The sequence below is a fragment of the Lissotriton vulgaris genome, chromosome 4_1 (genome assembly GCF_964263255.1).
Source record: "Lissotriton vulgaris chromosome 4_1, aLisVul1.2, whole genome shotgun sequence".
Classification (NCBI taxonomy): domain Eukaryota; kingdom Metazoa; phylum Chordata; class Amphibia; order Caudata; family Salamandridae; genus Lissotriton; species Lissotriton vulgaris.
This window is the reverse complement of record NC_141691.1, coordinates 13595561-13618950: the sequence shown is the minus strand read 5'-3', so window position 1 is coordinate 13618950 and position 23390 is coordinate 13595561. Positions and strand designations below refer to the sequence as shown.

At 46.5% G+C, this 23390-nt stretch overlaps 1 protein-coding gene across 1 annotated transcript in view; it reads right to left on the bottom strand.

Annotated features, from left to right (window-relative positions):
- LOC147718221 (nicotinamide N-methyltransferase-like) overlaps positions 1 to 15638 on the bottom strand; it is a 56757-nt gene extending 41119 nt beyond the window's left edge. Inside the window, exon 1 of the mRNA XM_086966644.1 lies at positions 15467 to 15638. Coding sequence (XP_086822770.1) covers positions 15467 to 15614 — 148 coding nt within the window. The 5' untranslated portion in view covers positions 15615 to 15638. The remainder of the gene's footprint in view (positions 1 to 15466) is intronic.
- Positions 15639 to 23390: the final 7752 nt, after the last annotated feature.

Below are 23390 nucleotides of genomic sequence, written 5' to 3'. Positions count from 1 at the left end.
CCCATCGATACACAGACTTCCGGGTGCGTGTTTAGGACAACCCTTTTTGGGCGGTAGGGGCGTGCTCCTGCCACGCCGCTTTGGGCATACCGGCCGGGACCCACCCCCTGCCCGCAATGGTTTCCCGGGGGAGCGGGGCACCCATCCATACGTTTGGGGTGACCGAGTGGTCTCCCCTTTCCATTAGAAGCCTCAGAGTAAGTACAAAATAGCACAGGACACAATCAACTATTACTACAGCCACCACTCAAACAACTCACTTATATGTTGAACAAAAGCTTTATATGCAGCATTGGCTGCATTGTTCAATATTTATACAGTTGTTGACAGAAAGCCAAAATAGTCAATTCCAGTTTTGAAAAACAACTGCCCTAGAATTGACAGCTTATATCTGTATCAAAGCCTTTACACTCACCGAATCTGGGTTGAGGAATGAAGTCAAATGAGCCGAATAGTAGGTACTGTAAACAGTTTTTTCACTGTGGAAATATTTTACTTGGTATCGCACTGTTTGCAGACAGTACAACTCTCATGAAAATTGTAACACCGAGCATTAACAATAGACTACAGAGAATAATGTGCACTATATGCAACAGATGGAAAAAAAGACTATTTGTTCAAAATAACCACAATCCTATGATGATAAAAAATATACCATCTGCACCCTTCCCATTGTTGCTCGGAATTTACAGATAGCTTATCAATTCCAGCAAAACTAGCCCATGTGCATATCTTAGTTCCTGGTACACAAGTATTCTATGTTAAGTATAATTTATCATTCTGACAAGATTTTCTCTAAAACCTCAAGCCATATTTAAAATATTAGCATCTACTGCATAGAATCTATCTCCTGTAGGAAACATATTCTGTGCAACCAAAATGGTGTGTGGAGCTTAATGAATACAAGTCAACTGTCGGGTGCAAACAGAGTTACTCCTGAATGCAAACGTTTAGTGCATCTTCTATGTGCAGTGTGGAGTTGGCTGCCTGCCGGGGTTTTGTTTTCATTGCCTGGCCACAGGGAGGTTGGCTTTCTGTACATCAATAAGATGTTAATTTACATTAAAAAATTTGCAATTCACTGAAAAAAACTAAGGCTAAAGTAATGTTACAATTGGGTGTGATCAAAATATTTGTATTTGTTTAAATGAAAACATACAAGTTCACTGAAAAAGACAAAGGTTAAAGTAACGTTATAGTGAGGTGCATATGTCAGTGCAGGGTTTGAGGTTCAGCTGTGGGAAGGTGCCAGGCTATCACACTTGTATCATACCAGCAGATCCTGCACCCACTGATTTAGGTCTGTGAATCTGTTCTTTACATCACACTGATAGGAGGTTAAGTTTAGTGACTAACTTTGTCTGTAATGGATTACCAGAACTTGGCATTTGAACCAGGCTATTCCTTCAGAACTCCTCCTGCCACAACCTCCAGCTAATCTCTTGGACTTTCCTTTCCCTTGCTGAGCCTGTAGTGTGATCACATAATTATGTGTGATAATAATAAATGTAGTCATTCTGCATCAGGTAGAATCACAACTGAAATTACTGGATGTAACATATTTGTACCCAGAAACATAGGATGTGGCTCCAATGTGACACAGCAGGGGTGGTGCAGTAACTCACCCTGTGATATCAATATATTTTGATATCAGTCTTATATGGTGAGACAGGTATCACCCTGTTATATCATTACCCTCTGAGATTAGTATTAAAGGGTAAGGCAGTCACTCACCCTGTGATATCAGTCTTAAAGAAAGGTGGTGTTGTGACTCATCCTTTGATATCAATACCCTGCCTGTGATATCAGTCTTAAAGACTGGTGCAGTGACTCACCTGTGATATCAGTCTTAAAGGGTGGTGCAGTGACTCACCTGTGATATCAGTCTTAAAGGGTGGTGCAGTGACTCACCCTGTGATATCAGTCTTAAAGAAAGGTGGTGTAGTGATTCATCCTTTGATATCAATACCCTGTGATATCAGTCTTAAAGACTGGTGCAGTGACTCACCTGTGATATCAGTCTTAAAGGGTGGTGCAGTGACTCACCCTGTGATATCCATACCCTGTGAAATCAGTCTTAAAGCATAGGAGATTGACTCACCCTGTGGTATATGTCTTAATGCATTAGGGAGTGACTCTTCCTTTAATTTCAATACCCTGTGACATCAATCTTATAGGGTGAGGTTGTGACTCATCTTGTGTTAATAGTCTTAAAAGGTTCGGCAGTGACTAATTTTGTGATGTTATGTTATGTTTTGTTATGTTATGTTATGTTATGTTATGTTATGTTATGTTATGTTATGTTATGTTATGTTGTGTTATGTTAATGCCATTTGTATAGCACAACAGCTGCCCCAGCAAAGGGGCGTCCCGGTGCTGTGAGCAGAAAGCTAACACGGTGGGAGGAAAAGGCTACACAATGGGGAATAGGTGAGTTTTTATGGGTTTCCTGAAAGCCAAATAAGTAGTGTGGCTTCGAATATGAGTGGGCAGTGAGTTCCAAAGAAGCGCTGCCCTTCTGAGGAAGGAACAGCCTCCTGCCCGCACTCTCCGGAACCTTGGGACCCTCACCAGGTGCTGGCCAAGTGAGCGTAGCTTGCGTGTGGGGATGTAGGGGATAACTAGGTTGGCCAGAATACTAGGGGTGGTGAATTTCAGGGTCTTGAAAGTAATACAAAGGGCCTTAAATTCAATTCTCCTAGCCACAGGCAGCCAATGCAGCTGATGGGTTGTGGCTAACACCGGGCAGCACCTACGCAAACCAATCAGCGATCTGGCTGCTGCGTTCTGTACCCATTGTAGTCGAGCGATCTCGGCCTTATTAGCCCCCAAATACAAAGAACAGGCATAGGCCAAATCGGGACAATATAGCTGCCTGAATGATAGTCTGGCGCGTCGGGGGTAAAAAAACTTCAATAGGGGTTTAAGCCCTCATAGAAGCCCAAAGCAAACCCCTGCCACCTTTTTTGTTTGGGCCTGATAGCTGAGAGCAGAATCCAGCCATACCCCCAGGTTTTTGACAGCAGCTTAGGAAAAGAGTGCTATCCAAACTTTCTGGCCACCAGAGTTCGCTCCATAGACCATGGTCCTTTACCCCAACAGCACCTCTGATTTACTAGCATTCAGCTGGAGGCAGTAAGTGTATTTACAACAAGGGGTGGTGAGGGACAGAGTCTCTGAATTAAGCAGAAAGCTCTCACCCAGTCAAGAGATCAGGGCTAGATCCAACACCGTTTTTTAGCTCACTGCACCATCCCAGTTTCAGAACCTGGCTGTATGCAAATTAGTCTGTTCCTCTCCCAGTGCATGATGGGAACAGGGCAAACCAAACTACAAAAGCCAATTCTTACACTGGGAAGGAAACAAGCTCCCGGGGACCGGTTTCTGGCATTACAGCCGTCTTCGGCCCGGTTTGCTTGAATCCTGATGGTGCAATGAGCAAGGGTCTCACATCTGAGAATACCCTTCCACGCTTAGGGTGGACAAAAATATTTACAACAAGGGGTGGTGAGGGACAGAGTCTCTGAATTAAGCAGAAAGCTCTCACCCAGTCAAGAGATCAGGGCTAGATCCAACACCGTTTTTTAGCTCACTGCACCATCCCAGTTTCAGAACCTGGCTGTATGCAAATTAGTCTGTTCCTGTCCCAGTGCATGATGGGAACAGGGCAAACCAAACTACAAAAGCCAATTCTTACACTGGGAAGGAAACAAGCTCCCGGGGACCGGTTTCTGGCATTACAGCCGTCTTCGGCCCGGTTTGCTTGAATCCTGATGGTGCAATGAGCAAGGGTCTCACATCTGAGAATACCCTTCCACGCTTAGGGTGGACAAAAATATTAACACAAGGGGTGGTGAGGGACAGAGTCTCTGAATTAAGCAGAAAGCTCTCACCCAGTCAAGAGATCAGGGCTAGATCCAACACCGTTTTTTAGCTCACTGCACCATCCCAGTTTCAGAACCTGGCTGTATGCAAATTAGTCTGTTCCTGTCCCAGTGCATGATGGGAACAGGGCAAACCAAACTACAAAAGCCAATTCTTACACTGGGAAGGAAACAAGCTCCCGGGGACCGGTTTCTGGCATTACAGCCGTCTTCGGCCCGGTTTGCTTGAATCCTGATGGTGCAATGAGCAAGGGTCTCACATCTGAGAATACCCTTCCACGCTTAGGGTGGACAAAAATATTTACAACAAGGGGTGGTGAGGGACAGAGTCTCTGAATTAAGCAGAAAGCTCTCACCCAGTCAAGAGATCAGGGCTAGATCCAACACCGTTTTTTAGCTCACTGCACCATCCCAGTTTCAGAACCTGGCTGTATGCAAATTAGTCTGTTCCTGTCCCAGTGCATGATGGGAACAGGGCAAACCAAACTACAAAAGCCAATTCTTACACTGGGAAGGAAACAAGCTCCCGGGGACCGGTTTCTGGCATTACAGCCGTCTTCGGCCCGGTTTGCTTGAATCCTGATGGTGCAATGAGCAAGGGTCTCACATCTGAGAATACCCTTCCACGCTTAGGGTGGACAAAAATATTTACAACAAGGGGTGGTGAGGGACAGAGTCTCTGAATTAAGCAGAAAGCTCTCACCCAGTGAAGAGATCAGGGCTAGATCCAACACTGTTTTTTAGCTCACTGCACCATCCCAGTTTCAGAACCTGGCTGTATGCAAATTAGTCTGTTCCTGTCCCAGTGCATGATGGGAACAGGGCAAACCAAACTACAAAAGCCAATTCTTACACTGGGAAGGAAACAAGCTGCCGGGGACCGGTTTCTGGCATTACAGCCGTCTTCGGCCCGGTTTGCTTGAATCCTGATGGTGCAATGAGCAAGGGTCTCACATCTGAGAATACCCTTCCACGCTTAGGGTGGACAAAAATATTTACAACAAGGGGTGGTGAGGGACAGAGTCTCTGAATTAAGCAGAAAGCTCTAACCCAGTCAAGAGATCAGGGCTATATCCAACACCGTTTTTAGCTCACTGCACCATCCCAGTTTCAGAACCTGGCTGTATGCAAATTAGTCTGTTCCTGTCCCAGTGCATGATGGGAACAGGGCAAACCAAACTACAAAAGCCAATTCTTACACTGGGAAGGAAACAAGCTCCCGGGGACCGGTTTCTGGCATTACAGCCGTCTTCGGCCCGGTTTGCTTGAATCCTGATGGTGCAATGAGCAAGGGTCTCACATCTGAGAATACCCTTCCACGCTTAGGGTGGACAAAAATATTTACAACAAGGGGTGGTGAGGGACAGAGTCTCTGAATTAAGCAGAAAGCTCTCACCCAGTCAAGAGATCAGGGCTAGATCCAACACCGTTTTTTAGCTCACTGCACCATCCCAGTTTCAGAACCTGGCTGTATGCAAATTAGTCTGTTCCTCTCCCAGTGCATGATGGGAACAGGGCAAACCAAACTACAAAAGCCAATTCTTACACTGGGAAGGAAACAAGCTCCCGGGGACCGGTTTCTGGCATTACAGCCGTCTTCGGCCCGGTTTGCTTGAATCCTGATGGTGCAATGAGCAAGGGTCTCACATCTGAGAATACCCTTCCACGCTTAGGGTGGACAAAAATATTTACAACAAGGGGTGGTGAGGGACAGAGTCTCTGAATTAAGCAGAAAGCTCTCACCCAGTCAAGAGATCAGGGCTAGATCCAACACCGTTTTTTAGCTCACTGCACCATCCCAGTTTCAGAACCAGGCTGTATGCAAATTAGTCTGTTCCTGTCCCAGTGCATGATGGGAACAGGGCAAACCAAACTACAAAAGCCAATTCTTACACTGGGAAGGAAACAAGCTCCCGGGGACCGGTTTCTGGCATTACAGCCGTCTTCGGCCCGGTTTGCTTGAATCCTGATGGTGCAATGAGCAAGGGTCTCACATCTGAGAATACCCTTCCACGCTTAGGGTGGACAAAAATATTTACAACAAGGGGTGGTGAGGGACAGAGTCTCTGAATTAAGCAGAAAGCTCTCACCCAGTCAAGAGATCAGGACTAGATCCAACACCGTTTTTTATCTCACTGCACCATCCCAGTTTCGGAACCTGGCTGTATGCAAATTAGTCTGTTCCTGTCCCAGTGCATGATGGGAACAGGGAAAACCAAACTACAAAAGCCAATTCTTACACTGGGAAGGAAACAAGCTCCCGGGGACCGGTTTCTGGCATTACAGCCATCTTCGGCCCGGTTTGCTTGAATCCTGATGGTGCAATGAGCAAGGGTCTCACATCTGAGAATACCCTTCCACGCTTAGGGTGGACAAAAATATTTACAACATATAGCCAGGTTCTGAGCTGGGATGGGGCAGTGAGATAAATAACGGTGATGGATCAAGCTCTGATCTTTGGACTGGGTAAGAGTGGTCTGTTTAACTCAGACACTCTGTTCATCACCACCCCCTTTTCTAAATCGTTTTTGGCCACTATAGGTGTGGCAGGGTATACTCAGACATGAGTCCCTTTCTCACTGCTCCATCAGGATTCAAGCAAGCCGGGCCGAAGAAGGCTGAAATGCCAGAAACCGGTCCCCGGTAGCTTGTCTCCTTTCTGGTGAAGAATTGGCTTGGTAGTTTAGTCTGCCCTGTTCCCATGATGCACTGGGCCAGGGACAGACTGATTTGCATATAGCCAGGTTCTGAGCTGGGATGGGGCAGTGAGATAAATAACGGTGATGGATCAAGCCCTGATCTTTGGACTGGGTAAGAGTGGTCTGTTTAACTCAGACACTCTGTTCATCACCACCCCCTTTTCTAAATCGTTTTTGGCCACTATAGGTGTGGCAGGGTATACTCAGACATGAGTCCCTTTCTCACTGCTCCATCAGGATTCAAGCAAGCCGGGCCGAAGAAGGCTGAAATGCCAGAAACCGGTCCCCGGTAGCTTGTCTCCTTTCTGGTGAAGAATTGGCTTGGTAGTTTAGTCTGCCCTGTTCCCATGATGCACTGGGCCAGGGACAGACTGATTTGCATATAGCCAGGTTCTGAGCTGGGATGGGGCAGTGAGATAAATAACGGTGATGGATCAAGCCCTGATCTTTGGACTGGGTAAGAGTGGTCTGTTTAACTCAGACACTCTGTTCATCACCACCCCCTTTTCTAAATCGTTTTTGGCCACTATAGGTGTGGCAGGGTATACTCAGACATGAGTCCCTTTCTCACTGCTCCATCAGGATTCAAGCAAGCCGGGCCGAAGAAGGCTGAAATTCCAGAAACCGGTCCCCGGTAGCTTTTCTCCTTTCTGGTGAAGAATTGGCTTGGTAGTTTAGTCTGCCCTGTTCCCATGATGCACTGGGCCAGGGACAGACTGATTTGCATATAGCCAGGTTCTGAGCTGGGATGGGGCAGTGAGATAAATAACGGTGATGGATCAAGCCCTGATCTTTGGACTGGGTAAGAGTGGTCTGTTTAACTCAGACACTCTGTTCATCACCACCCCCTTTTCTAAATCGTTTTTGGCCACTATAGGTGTGGCAGGGTATACTCAGACATGAGTCCCTTTCTCACTGCTCCATCAGGATTCAAGCAAGCCGGGCCGAAGAAGGCTGAAATGCCAGAAACCGGTCCCCGGTAGCTTGTCTCCTTTCTGGTGAAGAATTGGCTTGGTAGTTTAGTCTGCCCTGTTCCCATGATGCACTGGGCCAGGGACAGACTGATTTGCATATAGCCAGGTTCTGAGCTGGGATGGGGCAGTGAGATAAATAACGGTGATGGATCAAGCCCTGATCTTTGGACTGTATAAGAGTGGTCTGTTTAACTCAGACACTCTGTTCATCACCACCCCCTTTTCTAAATCGTTTTTGGCCACTAAAGGTGTGGCAGGGTATACTCAGACATGAGTCCCTTTCTCACTGCTCCATCAGGATTCAAGCAAGCCGGGCCGAAGAAGGCTGAAATGCCAGAAACCGGTCCCCGGTAGCTTGTCTCCTTTCTGGTGAAGAATTGGCTTGGTAGTTTAGTCTGCCCTGTTCCCATGATGCACTGGGCCAGGGACAGACTGATTTGCATATAGCCAGGTTCTGAGCTGGGATGGGGCAGTGAGATAAATAACGATGATGGATCAAGCCCTGATCTTTGGACTGGGTAAGAGTGGTCTGTTTAACTCAGACACTCTGTTCATCACCACCCCCTTTTCTAAATCGTTTTTGGCCACTATAGGTGTGGCAGGGTATACTCAGACATGAGTCCCTTTCTCACTGCTCCATCAGGATTCAAGCAAGCCGGGCCGAAGAAGGCTGAAATGCCAGAAACCGGTCCCCGGTAGCTTGTCTCCTTTCTGGTGAAGAATTGGCTTGGTAGTTTAGTCTGCCCTGTTCCCATGATGCACTGGGCCAGGGACAGACTGATTTGCATATAGCCAGGTTCTGAGCTGGGATGGGGCAGTGAGATAAATAACGGTGATGGATCAAGCCCTGATCTTTGGACTGGGTAAGAGTGGTCTGTTTAACTCAGACACTCTGTTCATCACCACCCCCTTTTCTAAATCGTTTTTGGCCACTATAGGTGTGGCAGGGTATACTCAGACATGAGTCCCTTTCTCACTGCTCCATCAGGATTCAAGCAAGCCGGGCCGAAGAAGGCTGAAATGCCAGAAACCGGTCCCCGGTAGCTTGTCTCCTTTCTGGTGAAGAATTGGCTTGGTAGTTTAGTCTGCCCTGTTCCCATGATGCCCTGGGCCAGGGACAGACTGATTTGCATATAGCCAGGTTCTGAGCTGGGATGGGGCAGTGAGATAAATAACGGTGATGGATCAAGCCCTGATCTTTGGACTGGGTAAGAGTGGTCTGTTTAACTCAGTAAGTGGTTATCCACTTGGCGACCAACGCCAGATCGCCCCGAAATTTCAGGGCATCCCTCTTGGTGTCACTTGAGAGTACCACCACCACTTGTGTGTCGTCGGCGTAAGAGACCATGGTCAGTCCCCTATTTCTGCCCAACATGGCCAGCGGTTGGACAAAGAGATTAAATAATAGGGGACTGAGAGAGGAACCTTGTGCCACACCTTGTTTAATGGGGTGAGTGCCTAAAACAAAAGGGGGAACGGTGACCATAAATGACCTCTCGCTAAGGGACAAAGTGAACCACTTCAAAGCCGCGCCAACAATCGCTGCCTCTTCCAAACGCTCTAACAGAATGGCCTGGGATACTGTGTCAAACGTGGCGCTAAGATCCAGAAGAATCAGCGCCAACGTTTGCCCAGCATCCAGTGTAGACCAAAGATGTTCTGTCACAGTCAAGAGAGCAGACTCTGTGCCGTGGCCAGGCCGAAAAGGATTCTGGGAGGGGTCTAGCATGCCGTTCTCGGCCAAGAATTCAGAGAGGAATGAGTTAACATGCGCCTCGGTAATCTTAGCTGCCCAAGGGAGTAGTGAGATAGGGCAGAAGGTTTCGGTTTTGGCTGAGTCCAATGAGAGTTTTTTAAGTAAAGGTAGCACCTTGACATGTTTCCACTCCATGGGCACAGTAGCGGTGGAGACCAACGTGTTGATTACCTGCTTCAAGGAAGACATAATCATAGGCAGCACCCTTCTGAATTGCTCTGGTTTAAGAGGATCAGCAGGAGAGCCAGATTTATTTTCCTGCAAAGTACTTGAAGTTGTTCTATAGAAATGGGTGCGAGAGACTCCAAGATATTGGCCGGTTGATCACGCCCCACCGCTAGAGGGGTGCCAGCTGTAGGAGGGAATAACCTATAAATATTATCAACCTTCCTAATGAAAAAGGCGGCAACGTATTCACATAGCTCATTTGGACCGTATTTCCTGCCCCACATTGGTCTGCTGTGATTTAAGGCGGGAAAGTATCGAAAAAACCCTTTTTGCCAGGTTATCGCTGTTGCGGATTGGTCGGTGTTGGACCTGTCAGCCCAGGGTGGTCTTTCCCTATTTTTTTCGCCCTTGCCTCATTTTTCCCACCTTCTTTTTTTGTTGGCCTTAGGTCTCCGAGCACCTTTCTATTGCTAATCAATGCTAAGGTACAGGTGCTCTCTACTTCAAACATGGCTGCCACTGGCCCCTGCAACTGCAGCATGGTCTTTTTGTGTAGCACCCTAGTTGCATGGAGCTGGCTGGAACCCTTAAACATTGTAACCATTCTAGCCTGCCTTGCCTGCCCACAGTTAGAGTAGGGAAGCTCCTTGCACCTTCTATAATAGGGGCGGAGCATATTTTTGCCATCTTAGAGGGTGGTCACCTGACCTGCACCTATATAAAGAAAGGGAGGGAAACTTTCCAGTCAGTTGGGGCATAACTGACCTGGGGGACCCTATGCAGGAGACTTAGGCGGTAGGGCCTAGTCAGGGGCCTATGCCACTGGGAGTGACAGGGCTTAGGTGCTGCCTTCCAAGTAGAGTGAGGAACCCTGAACTAGCCCACTGATCTGGCCCGACGGGAGGGGAACCCAGGGACCACCTGAAGTGACCTGCTGACAAGCCTTCAACTCAAACCTCCCCCTCAAGAAACCAAGAAGCTGCTAAGCAAGGGCGCAGTAATCAACAAGTGCTGAGAAGACCCCCTTTCTGTGCCCCCAAGGACTACTGGGGATCATCTAGGTACTGGGCTGTGCCACTGTGTCTTCACCTGGGCCCCTGCACTGTCCTGCCTGACCCCCTTTGGGGATCCGCCTTGCCTAAACTGCTGGCTAAGCGCTCTCATTGCCCCAACGCTAGCCCTCTGAACTGCCTGCTAAGCGCTCTTATTTACTAGCGGTAACCACTGAATTACCTTTCTGCCTAAACTGCCTCACCGAGCTGAGTTTCTGCCTCAGCACTCCCCTCTGTGCCCCAAGGGGAAGCGCTGGACTCCTGCACCCTGTTGCCGGCGGAAGCGCTACTGTCACTCGAGCGCTGTGCCTCTCCACTGACCACTGCATCCTGGGTACTCTGAGGGCTTCAATAGCGTGGCCGATCCACTCCCTGGCCTCTGACTGACTGGCTCTGCCTCGCGTTGCCGCAAAGTCCTCTGTGGCCGTCATCACCGCCATGGCCCGCACTGGTTCATGACAACTGCTGCTGCCTCTGGTGCTGTCCCAGTGGACCTCGGAGCCAGGAGAGGGCCGCTGCATTGCGGAGGTAGGCCCCACTAGGCCCAGTGAGGCACCCGCACTCGCACCACGTGACGGTGGTGACCGGCGACATCACAGGCCACACCCCGCCGTGGCTAGCCCGTGATTGGCCATCCTGGCCACACCCCTCTCACCGGCCATGCTGTGATTGGCGGCCGGCGCTTCCACTTTGCTCCCTCGCCTCAGTGGTCCTGAGGCCTCGGAAGCATCTGGAGGCCCGTGACTCTGCCGAACACTGCACCGGAGGGCTCAGACAAGATCACAACCCATCCCCTTCACTGGAATCCGACGCAAGGGCCCCGAGCGGGCCAAAGACCACAAGGTAAACCCCAGGGAGGAGGGCAGAAGGCCCCGGCAGGCCCTGAGTTCGCCCCTCCCTGGGTAAAACTGTTACTGGGCCCCGTTGGCCCCACTTGACTACCGCAAAGTGAGCAAAACCCCAGGGAGGAGGGCAGAAGGCCCCGGCAGGCCCTGAGTTCACCCCTCCCTGGTGAAAACTGTTACTGGGCACTGTTGGCCCCAATTGTGTCCGCAGCACTCCCTGAACTGGCTAAGACTCTAGAATGCCCCTGGAGCCGGGGCTAGATAAATTCACCCCTGCCTGGGGTATAGTTAAAGGCTCACTTAGCTCTAAACATAATTGACCTGACGACTGAAAGGTTTTACTTCTGCTAATTAACGGTTCTACATTTAATGAAAGGTCATTCCTACCTAATGAGATGCCTGTTCTCTTATAAGGAGATGTTGCTTGATCTTTACTGAAATGTGTATCTGTACCATATGAAATGCGTAGATTTTGCCTAATGCAAAGTTGAGGAAATGCTGACTAAATGCTTTACATGAGGAGACGTTATTCCTGCTAAATGACATGTTACTTGAATGTCTCTCCCATGAATTCCTTGCAGGTGCTGGTTCCAGGATATGATGATTGAGTGTCTTTCTAATGAATTCCTTGCAGGGGCGGGCTTCATGAAATGTTTAGGTTGTTATGCTACAGTAAATATTGAATAGCTCCCCTGATGAAATGCTTTGAGGAGCTAATGTATTGAGTAATTGAATACCCTGCACGTTATCCTAGATAAAAGCTAGTGTTTTAATCCCACTCACTGGTGTGGTCTCAGTCACTGTGTGCATTCCCTGTCTCAGTGGATGTGTGTGTTGTGTACTCACTTGACACCTAAGATTTCGGGTGCCTACCTGCTCATGCCAGGCTACCCCCAGGGAACTGGTGACCCCAGTTCCTACAGGCGGCATAGAACGGTGCACGTGCCAATCCCTCCGCCATATCCGTTCCAGTCTTTTCCGGTCTTTACGCAGGTCAGCTAGCTCTCTATTGTACCATGGTTTAGAACGGGTTTTATGGTTCAGAGAAACTTTCTCAGGGATGAGGTCATCTAGCGGCTGGCTAATCCAGTATAAGATGTCCCTGAAAGTCTCATTAGGGTTGTTAGGGAGTCTAGGACATGTAGAGGACAGTCAGCCCTGGAAAGAATCCCAATTGAGTTTATGCCAGGGGCGTCTGAGCGAGGGTGTCTGGGCCATGCTATGTAAGGGCATTGTCTCCTGGAGGGACATAGGGACCAAATAATGGTCGGATCATCCCATGGGCATGGGTACAAGGGCTGTAAATGAAGGTATATTAGTAGTTGTGTTAATTGACAAGCTGCCATATCTGCTATAAAAGTTGATATTCAAATCCCCTCTGACTGTGAAGTTGGCAGTCTAAACTACTAACATGCTGACAACCTCTACGAGCGTGGCCTTGAATTCAATAGGTGGCCCAGGGGGCATACAGATCAAAAGTCCTGACATGGTGAAGTTAGGGCTAAATTTAATCTTGAACAGGGCACACTCACAACCAGGTATAGTTTATCTACTGAAGGTGCAGGGATAGACTGATTTATAAATCACCGCAATGTCCTCTCCTCTGGAGGAAACATCCTTTACAATGCAACTTTTACAACGCACTACCATTACGACGCAACTTTTACAACGCAAGTTATTACAACGAATTGCGCTGGGGGGCGCTCTAGGATAGGGAATAGTTTAATTACTATCCACCACCTTCCCTACTATCCACGGGGACTGGAGTTGGAATAGTAAATTAAACTATTCACTATCCAGCGCCCCCCAACGCAATTTGTTGTAATGACTTGCGTTGTAAAACCTGCGTTGTAATGGCATGCATTGTAAAATCATGCATTGTAGTGACATACATCCCTCCTCTGGTTACCCTATTAAGGGTAAGAATACTATACCCTGCAAGGAGCACCAGACCAGGTTCCGCAGTTGTATCATCCGAGAGCCACGTCTTGTGAGAAAGACAACATCCGTGGAGGCGTCCGCCAAAAGATCATAAATATCTGCATGATGTCTGACAACTGTTAAAGTTAAAGATCTTGATCGCCTTATTGGGCCGTGGAGAGTGACTACATAAAGTCAACAAAACAGCAAAAAGACCCCTCAGTAATGGCCCCACTGGACTGACTGCAATTGCTCACCCCTTTCCTGAAGGCAAACAGCTAATTTTTTGTGTAGATCAGCCCAGTTTTGTTGAAAAGGGCAGCATGTCTAGCGTCTGGCGACAGACTGGGGCGGACGTGCGCAGACAGGCTTGCCTTGAGGCAAAACAATAGTGCAGGTTTAAAAATACATGGCAGCATAAATGAGATCAGGTAAAACTGAACAGCAAGTGAAATTAAAACTACTGCTGACCAAATGACACAGGCTGGTGAGAATGGGTGCCCTTTCCAGGCGCTAATTTCCCCACACAGTAACAGCATGTGCCTCTGTTGCTTGCAAACGCAATCAGTCTCAAACAATAGGGTAATGAATGCCCGTGTGACATCAGTTTTAAAGAGTAAGGCAGTGACACACCCTGTGATATCAGTACCCTGTGATATCAGTCTTAAAAGGTGAGGCAGGGACTCACCCTGTGATATCAGGACCCTGCGATATCAGTCTTAAAAGGTGAGGCAGGGACTCACCCTGTGATACCAATACCCTGTGATATCAGTCTTAAAAGGTGAGTCAGGGACTCACCCTGTGATACCAATACCCCGTGATATCAGTCTTAAAAGGTGAGGCAGAGGCTCACCCTGTGATATCAGTTCCCTGTGATATCAGTCTTAAAATGTGAGGCAGTGACTCACCCTGTGATACCAATACCCTGTGATATCAGTCTTAAAAGGTGAGGCAGGGACTCACCCTGTGATATCAGGACCCTGTGATATCAGGACCCTGTGATATCAGTCTTAAAATGTGAAGCAGTGACTCACCCTGTGATACCAATACCCTGTGATATCAGTCTTAAAAGGTGAGGCAGGGACTCACCCTGTTATACCAGTACTTTATGATATCAGTCTTAAAAGGTGAGGCAGGGACTCACTCTGTGACATTAGTCTTAAAGGGTGAGGCAGTGACTCTCCTTGTGATATCAGTACCATGTGCTATCAGTTGTAAAGTGTGAGGCAGGGACTCAGTCTGTGATTTAAGTCTTAAAGGACAGGTTTATGACTGCTGCTGTGATTTCAATCTGAAAGAGTGAAGCAGAGACTCACCCTGTGATAGATTACCTAAAGATGAGGAATTTCAGCACCTGCTAGAATATAAACTCTCTCAGGAAGTTGTGCCTGGATATTTTTGAGTAAGAGAAAGACTTTAAATAAATTGCTTAAGGCACATAAGAAGGTGCTGCAAGAATGCTTAGGCATACCTTACATAGGGCATTGTTTACACTTGTCAGGACCAAGCTTCCTCCAGAGAATATGTGAAAGTTGGGACATTGCTTTTAATACCAATATTGATAGAAAAGGGTTACCCTAAAGAAAAGCATTTTAATGAGATACGCTTTACAATTCAGCACAATACGCATGTCTCGACAGCCCCTGAACTCCCCCCTTTAGCTGAACATCGCATGTACCATATCTCTGCATTTGGACACAGCAGAGTAGGAGCGTGAAATACATGAATATAGGTTCAATATACAGTGGGCACGATGCATAGTTCAGTCTTAAGCGCAGGTTAATGAACACAGAGGGGGAGTAGAAGCAGGTATTTACACACTGTGCAGTCACAGACCCCGTTGGTGACTCATGAAACATCAGTAGCAAAGACTTCTAGAGAGAGCAGATCTCTTCTGCTGTGAGGAGTCAATTCTATCAGGCTCCTGACTGGACAGAATTCATTCTTGATTCATTGTTAAAAGAACACAAAGACCTGAAAAAGAGGCATCCTTCCCATAATTTAGGTGGCTGTCTGACTATTTGTGGGATACATATTGTCTAACTATGAACTCATTCTAACAAGTATTTGTACTTGAAATCAATACGCATTGTAAGCATATTTGGGATGACTTTCTCGACTGAGCACAAATGATACTTTGATTGAGAAGAAGCTTGAATAGCACGTACCGGATGAGAACATTTTCATGTAGCCAGACAACATCTCAACAACAGCATCAACATGAAATCCAGATTCTTGTACCAAATATTCTTCATTGAACTTTCTTGGATCAAAGAACTGGTCATACTGGTCTTCGATACTGCTGGTAGTCGCCATTTTTTCCACAGCGCTGCTCTCTCGCTTTCCATCCTTGTTGCCAGCACTCACAATATATAGAGAGCAATCAGCATTGCAAATGATCTACAAACAGTGCACTCTGCAATCACAGGCATGTTATTTAATTACCTTCCATGTCTGACTTTCAAATGTAGGCTCACTGCTGAGCAGTTCATGTGAATGCACCCTATGCTCACACCCATCTTTCCCAACTTCTAGCCACAGCCTTGCTGCATACCACAGTCAAGAGTTCAAAGCAGACAAACTCTCCTTCTGAGTGCAAGTTTCAGTTTTCTGGATCATGCATTCATCCTAAGGTCCAGAGCCAGACCCACCAGACTTCATAGGGTTCTCACAAGATGTAGGGAGCAGGCAGTGGGCCTCCGCTGCTCCTGGGATCAGGTTTAGAAGGCCCCTTTTTCAGTTCAGAGCAGCTCTTCTCAGTTTCTTCAAACATGGAATAAGAAATTCTCTTCTTCCTTCAGTTTTCAAGCATTGGTGCCACCCATATGTCCAGGTCAAGGTTGTGGGAAGTGTCCATAATGCAAGTGAAGTATTGTGTAAATCATAATTATTGCCCTACATGTAGGTTTCTCCTTTTGATATGTCTGCACTTTACATAGTTTGGTTCCACAATTATTTCAAACATCCAGTTTCTGGGGAGAACTCATTTGTTCAAACACCCCTTGTAAAGTTCAGAGAGACAAAGATGTGTTTTTATGGATTTTTCCTAGTTTGGAAATGGAAGGGACTTGGGTCTGAACCCCTTTCTGTTTCCTCCAACTTCTCTCTTTATCATGGAATACCTGACCGGTTTTCTAGTTGTCCTTCAGCAGGCACAGTTCATTGGTTCCCACCCCCCCCATGCATACCTGAAATATTCTTCCATTCATCCCCTATAGGGGGCCACCCTCCTTCTACTGGTTAATGCCAATGGGGGCTTGCACGTCCTGCCTTCCACTGAACCTGACTTCACTCGTATTGTCCCAGTTTCTCTCCTCCTGTAATTGACAGTGAGCGTTGGATCATATCCATCAAGGCTCTGATTTGGGCTGAAGTAGACAATAGGGTAACACTTCATAGTCATCCCTGGGCAGCCTTCTTGGCACATTCAGGGGGTTGCAAATGCAAAGACCAACATTGGAAAGCTGTATCTCAGTTTCATGGTACCAGCTGATATTTAGAGTGCTCACATCAAAACCATTTTGACTTTGACCAATGCTTCATAATGGAGAGGCTTCATTCCACTCTCATGACAGAAGGAGCTAGGTTTGACAATCAAGTATTACATATGATTAAATTGTAGAACATAGAAACCTTCTCAGGGGTCCCATTGATACTTGGTCCTTTTAAACCAACAAAGAAGAAATTGGCACAGAAGCTGAAATATGAAAAGAGCATCTTTATTAACCTCAAATGAGTCTTAGCAACTGAATGAGGTAATCCAAGGAGCACAGGAAACTGGGGCCTTATATATGCTGAGGGTTACATAGTCAGCATAAGACCAAGGGGAGGTTCTGGCTCATGTAAGCATGCAAAATGCCTGATATGGGCATGCAAGATCTGCTTGCTCAACAAAGTGGGAGGAGAGTTACTTCTCCATACAGCAGCAAAAGTAGCCTGCCACTTATACTAGAGAAGCAGGTGCATTCTATTAGCTAGGCTCTTCTGAGCATGTGCGAAGGTGGAAGTTGCTAAATATAGTTTGTTTCCAGGGAGATTACAAGAGCAGTCAACACTGAGGGAGGACAGAGCACATGGCGAGCACGTGGCAGCACATGGCAAACAAGATGGCTGCCAGAAATACTCGGTTTCCACTAGTTGTAGCCTGTTCTTCCTTCTGTGATTCTCTTATCAGTTTCCAGTGACCTAGCTACTTATTGCCACCTGCATTAGTGGGTGGACCTTTTGTTTCGTTTGGTTAATTCTGTATACCATTTTCTAGAGTCTGCACTTGAAGGCCACACCATGGCAACAGTATTCTGATTTGTATTGCATTAACTAGCATCTTGTTATACATTGATTCATTGATGTGGTAATTTTTGGAAATGAGTTTGAGACTAACACTGATATAGGGATGCCCCTCTGCCTCTCTGCCCTCTGCCCTTCTGCCTCTTGCCCTGCTTGATCCTGCCTTGGGCAGTCTAGAACCAGTTTCTGTTTTTATGTTGATACAGAAGGCATGTTAACAATGATTAATAGTGCCATGCACAAATTGCGCCAGAATGCCTATTGTGTTCCATTGCTCAGTTAAAATCCCAGCTGCGATGATGTGTAAATATATTGCTTGTATTTACTTACTTATTGGCAGAATGTTTTCTAAAACCTGGGTGTTTTAACTCTTTTCTGACTGAGCCACACTTGTGCCTTAACCTGAAATGTGCCTGTTTATTTTTTGGCTGCTGTTTCATGTTTCATTTCTCCTGGGGGTGGTTGAACAGGAGTCCAGCTCTGCTCTTCCTTTCAGTCCCCGGCGGGTTTGATTACAGGGCATCGCAGGGGTCTCGCTGGCGAGTCCGAGGGGAGCCTCAGCATGGTGGCATGGCCTCCTCTTCAGTCAGCCTCCCTGTTCTTCTGCTCAGTGTGGGGGTCTTCTGTTTCTGTTGAGGTGTTTACAGACAGGGCATGTTGAACCTCAGCGCCACCTTCAGACGCTGCCCCGTGCCTCTCAGCGAGGCTTGCAGGTGTCACGGGTGGGAACTAAATTCAGTGTTCTAAACTTTCAAATTCCACAGAGTGATTGTCTTTGATACCTTCCAGGTGCGTGGGCTTCTTTTAACCAATGACCGATTCCTTGTCTGGGCGGAGTCTATTCAGTTTGATCTCTTCTTTTCACCAGTCACACTCAGCTCTAAGTTTCTTTTTATACAAAATGCAAAAGTCATGCTTTCTTAACTTCATGTGTTCATTTTATTCATATATCAAGCAGCAATCCATGTATGTGGGGGGATGTCCATAATCAGATACAACAATTTACACACAACAGGCTGGTGTTAGAGTGCAAGCTCTTGCACATTTCTCTCTGTATAATAATCCCAATCTATGGGGTCCATCCTGCCATCTCGTCTAGTAGTCAGAACTAGTTGTAACCACAGTCACTAGAAATAACACAGTTGTGCATTTTCACTTGTGCTTTAAAACCCAATGATTTATATGGTGCAAGTTTATATCACAATTTATGCCATAAGATGTGTGAGAATAGTTGTATCCAGTTAGTTGTCTTACCTTATGTCTCAACCATTGAGCTACATCCATAGTTGTTGTAGGCTGTGCTTTTTCACTCCTTGTGGTTTTACCAAAACCCCTCCTCCTGCCTTCCTATGCCTCACCCACCTCATGGTATGTGACCCCACAGTTTTTTCATGGGGGAAATGTTATGTTATTTTAATTTATAACGCGCACGGATACTCTCAAGTGTCCCGGCGCGATACCAACAAAGGGGAAAGGTGTCTGTTTAAACAAATAGATGTGTTTTCAGATTTTCTTAAATATCCTGAATATTACGTAGGTCAAGGGGCAGGGCATTCCAGGCGGCAGCCGCCTTCCTTGTCAATGAATTACCACCAAGCCTCTAGTAATTGAATTGAATAACTAGCGCCAACCAAAGGGACATGGAGCACAGCGGTCTGGATGGAACATGAAAAGAAAAACGTTTTTGTAGATATAGTCGGCCAAGCCAATGCAGCAGTCTGTGAGCCACAACCAATGATTTGTACTTAAACCCCAACGGGAAGCCAATGCAGTGAATGTAGATGATGTTGCACACTGCTTCTGGTAGAAACACTCCGAAGTAGCGTGGCTGCCACATTTTGGACAACCTGCAGCTTTTTCAGTAGCTAGCCCGGGATGCAATGTAAAGTGCATTAGCATAGAGAAATCGGGACAAAATCAATCAATCAATCAATCAATCATAATATTTGTAAAGCACGCTACTAACCCGTGAGGGTTTTTAGGCGCGGAGGGGAGGGAGGAGCTGCTACTGTTCGCTTAGCCAGGTCTTGAGGAGTCTCCTGAAGGTTATGAGGTCCTGTGTCTGCCATAGGTGGAGGGGGAGGGTGTTCCATGTCTTGGCGGAGAGGTGAGAGAACGATCTGTCGCCGGTGGTCGCTCTTTGGGTGCGGGGGCGGTGGTGAGGGCGTGGTCAGCGGAGCTGGCGGGTGGGGGCGTAGAAGTTGAGGCGGCAGTTGAGGTTCACTGGTCCGGTCTTGTGGAGTGCCTTGTGTGCGAGGGTGTGGAGCTTGAAGGTTATCTTCTTGTTGATGGGGAGCCAGTGCAGGTCGTTCAGGCGGGGTGTGATGTGGCTGCGGCGTGGGATGTCGAGGATGAGACGTGCTGAAGCGTTCTGGATGCGTTTGAGCCATTTGTGGAGCTTTGTCGCGGCTCTGGCATAGAGGGCATTTCCGTAATCCAGTCTACTGACTGAGTGCCTAGAGCCCCCAGTGACTGTGCCTATACGCTCATCCTGCATGAAACATGCTTCATTTTCAGACCTTTCAGGATAGTAAACTCCTCTTCCCTTCAGGCCCCAGTGCTCTACAAACACACACACACAGTGCACCATATGCTTCATTCAACCCATCCATGATACAATTCAAAGAACAAACACAACAGGATAAGTCCTCCTCCCATACCTGCCAAATTACTAAATAATGTTATCATGTGATAAGGGGGCGCTGGCACCACAAGTAGGTAGCTGCATGGGACACACCATTCTTTATTTAGTAAGGTGGATGGAGCGGATTCACTGGCACCCTTAGAGGATACCCACATTTTACAACATTCTGATAATGCCTTGCCACTTATGGAGATCTCTGCAGCAGTTGAATTACCCCACTGAGCTATCTTACTGGAACTGGAATTTACAATGCAGCTCACAACAAAATCTTTGAAGCAAATACATTCGTGCACAGGGTGATTTATTTTATTCATATTTTTTTATTGGAACCTATTGATTCAAGGATATACCAGAGCAAGAGGGAGTTGCTAATTGTCAGCAGGTGGACTCTATGTCCAACTCACACACTAATACACCCTCATGAGATTGCTCAGTTGGCTGATATCCCTGCAGCCAAGACCTTTTGTGTAAGCACATGGCCTTCTCATTACTATTTGGAGAACTGAAGAATGAGTGCACCACTATGCTGAGTTTTTCTGTTGAGTTTAAATCAACTGATTGTCTACCTAGCTCTAGATGAGAGCCATTAACCAACCACACAGTCTTACAGGCAGTGGAGTGAGTAATGTGGGTCCCATGAAGGCACTTTACCACAGTGAGATGACAGGAATAGAAACCAATAGCCTGCAGTATAGACACATTGCTTGTCAGTCACACACACCTCTGCAGCAAGGTTGTTTAGTTTGCAATGATTGTAACTTGAGATTCCTTCTATATAGGCCACCACATCAGGTGCCTTAACCTGCCGAGCCTATGCATTCAAGCTGGGCTAGTCTAGTGAGGCCTGGCACCGAGGTGATCCTGGGGTGCAGAGAGGCTGCAGACACCTGACGAATGTTTGATTGAAGACTCCGGTTCAAATTCGGTGGATGTATTTACCCAGCATGCATCACAAGCACAAATGCCACACTGTTCCCAGATTTTTAAGTTGAAGAGAATTTAAAGCACTTGTCATTTATTTATTGCTATCAGCAACTCTTTAATATCTTACAGGTGCTGTTTATTAACAGAAACCCTTGAGGCCAACCTACACGTCGCTTCAAGAGTAGCTTCTTGTACGGCCACAGCTCTAGCTCACTTTTACTTTCTTCTGCTGTTGCTTCTGCGATGCACCGTGTAAAAAACATTGAAAACTCTGATAGATTTTGCATAAGCAAAACCTATTAGCTTTGCCAATGCTTGGGAGGGCGTGGCTTGTGTCCAACGGAGATGGCGGCGGGTTGGTGACGCTCCGGGGGCCGACAAGGATAGAATACCTTAATGAAGCGCTTCCCTTGCTTCCACCGCTCTTACACTGAGGGACCTGCTCTGTGAAGTCGTCAAGCTGTTTAAGAAGCTGTTTTCCGACCTCTGCTGAGCCGGCTGTTCTCTCCTATCGTCAAAGCCTTGCTGATGCCTCCTCACTGCGGTTGCGGCCGCCATCTTGCGTTCACCATGGACGCTCTCGTTACCTCAGGCGAGCCTCCTCTCTTCATTATAATGTGGTGAGCGTCGCAACTATGTGGTATGTGCATTGGTGATTTATAACGGCATCTTACATTAGTTTTTTCTTCTTTTTTCTCCTTTATGCATATTTTTGGACTGTGCATCTCCTCATATACAATTGCGTGTTTCATGAGGGAAGTGACACCATTTCGTATGCTCCGCTGACGGAGTTCTCTCCGATGCGGTTTGTGGATAGTTGACCCTCACGACTCTTCAGAGGATGCATTCTTCGGCTCTATCATCCTATGCCTTTTTATTTAATATGCATGGAGGAAGTTTTGCACATTATATCACCTGTATTTTCTTCTTTGCTGAAATATACACCAATTTTTGAGACTCTTTTTTCTTTTATCTTCATATTGCCGATGAAGTTCTCTTCTGCTGTGTTACTTCTATTTCCTACAATGAACCACCAGAGTACAGATGGCTTTTTTCTCGTAGCGCCTTTCATGCAGCTCTATTGCCAATAACTTTTACTTGTTCACTGACATGGAACATTCTCTGTAGAATTCTACACTTTTCTTGCCCTTTTCATGATTTTTAACAGCATTTTTAATGACTTATTTGGAGTAAAGAATCTGCATAATGGAGGATCACTGGAGCTATATTTGTTATTTTTAGTCTCTACTGTGTCCACTGCAGATGGAACTCTGTTTTTGCTTCAGGCACATTCTTGCTTCTGATCCAGCGCATCACTTCCCATACGGTGTTCCAGCATGTTATTTCATCTATTTTTGCACATGTCTATTGAGCCCTGTGGTACACGTTTCTACTAAAGTATTATTGTTGTGTTTATTACTACCTTTTTATCTCATATTTCACTCCTTATAGATGTAATATCGGTTTTACATAGCTTTACTTCCCTTATATATTGTTAAATGCACATTTGCCTGACTGCTATTTTTGTATTTCTTATAGTGGGTTTAAGTGTCCACCAGTTAAGTGCTTGTTATTTGAACATTTGACTCTAGGAGGTGTTCATATATATAATTTCTTCTATCCTGCTTTATAGATTTCTGTACCTCTCTTTATCCAGTTGTATTCAGCTTTATACAATTTAAGGACTGCAGGTTATTTAGATGTTGAATAATACTGACTGTCTTGCTTTTCAGATTTTCCCTTCATGGGGAGACAACTGGGAACATTATCTCAGTCCAAACATGTGCAACATAAGTTTTTGCTTCAAACTTGTTCTTGATTTGAGTGTTTAGGTATGGATGACTCGACTAGCAACTCCTCCAAAACTTCCACAACGTCGATGCTCGCTGCCTCCTCTAATACATCGAAGTCAACAACCAAACGACTAAAAAAGGATCCTCCTTACCCAACGAAGCAACGTTCTGAGGTCACTATGGATTTATTGTTGGAGGAAATCCGTGCCCTAAGGCCATTCATTGAAGAAACTAATTCAGCTCTTCAAACTGTCACTGACAAATGGGCTAATATGGAAAAATGTGTCGTCACATTGGAGCAAAGCGTTGACTCTGTATCCTCTTCCACTTCCAAAATGGAGTCCCTATCTTCTCAAGTTTTGTCACTCCACAAACAAGTGGAAAATTTGCAAAACAGGAATAGAAGGAACACTCTGCGTATTTATGGTCTGCCTGAGGAGGCAG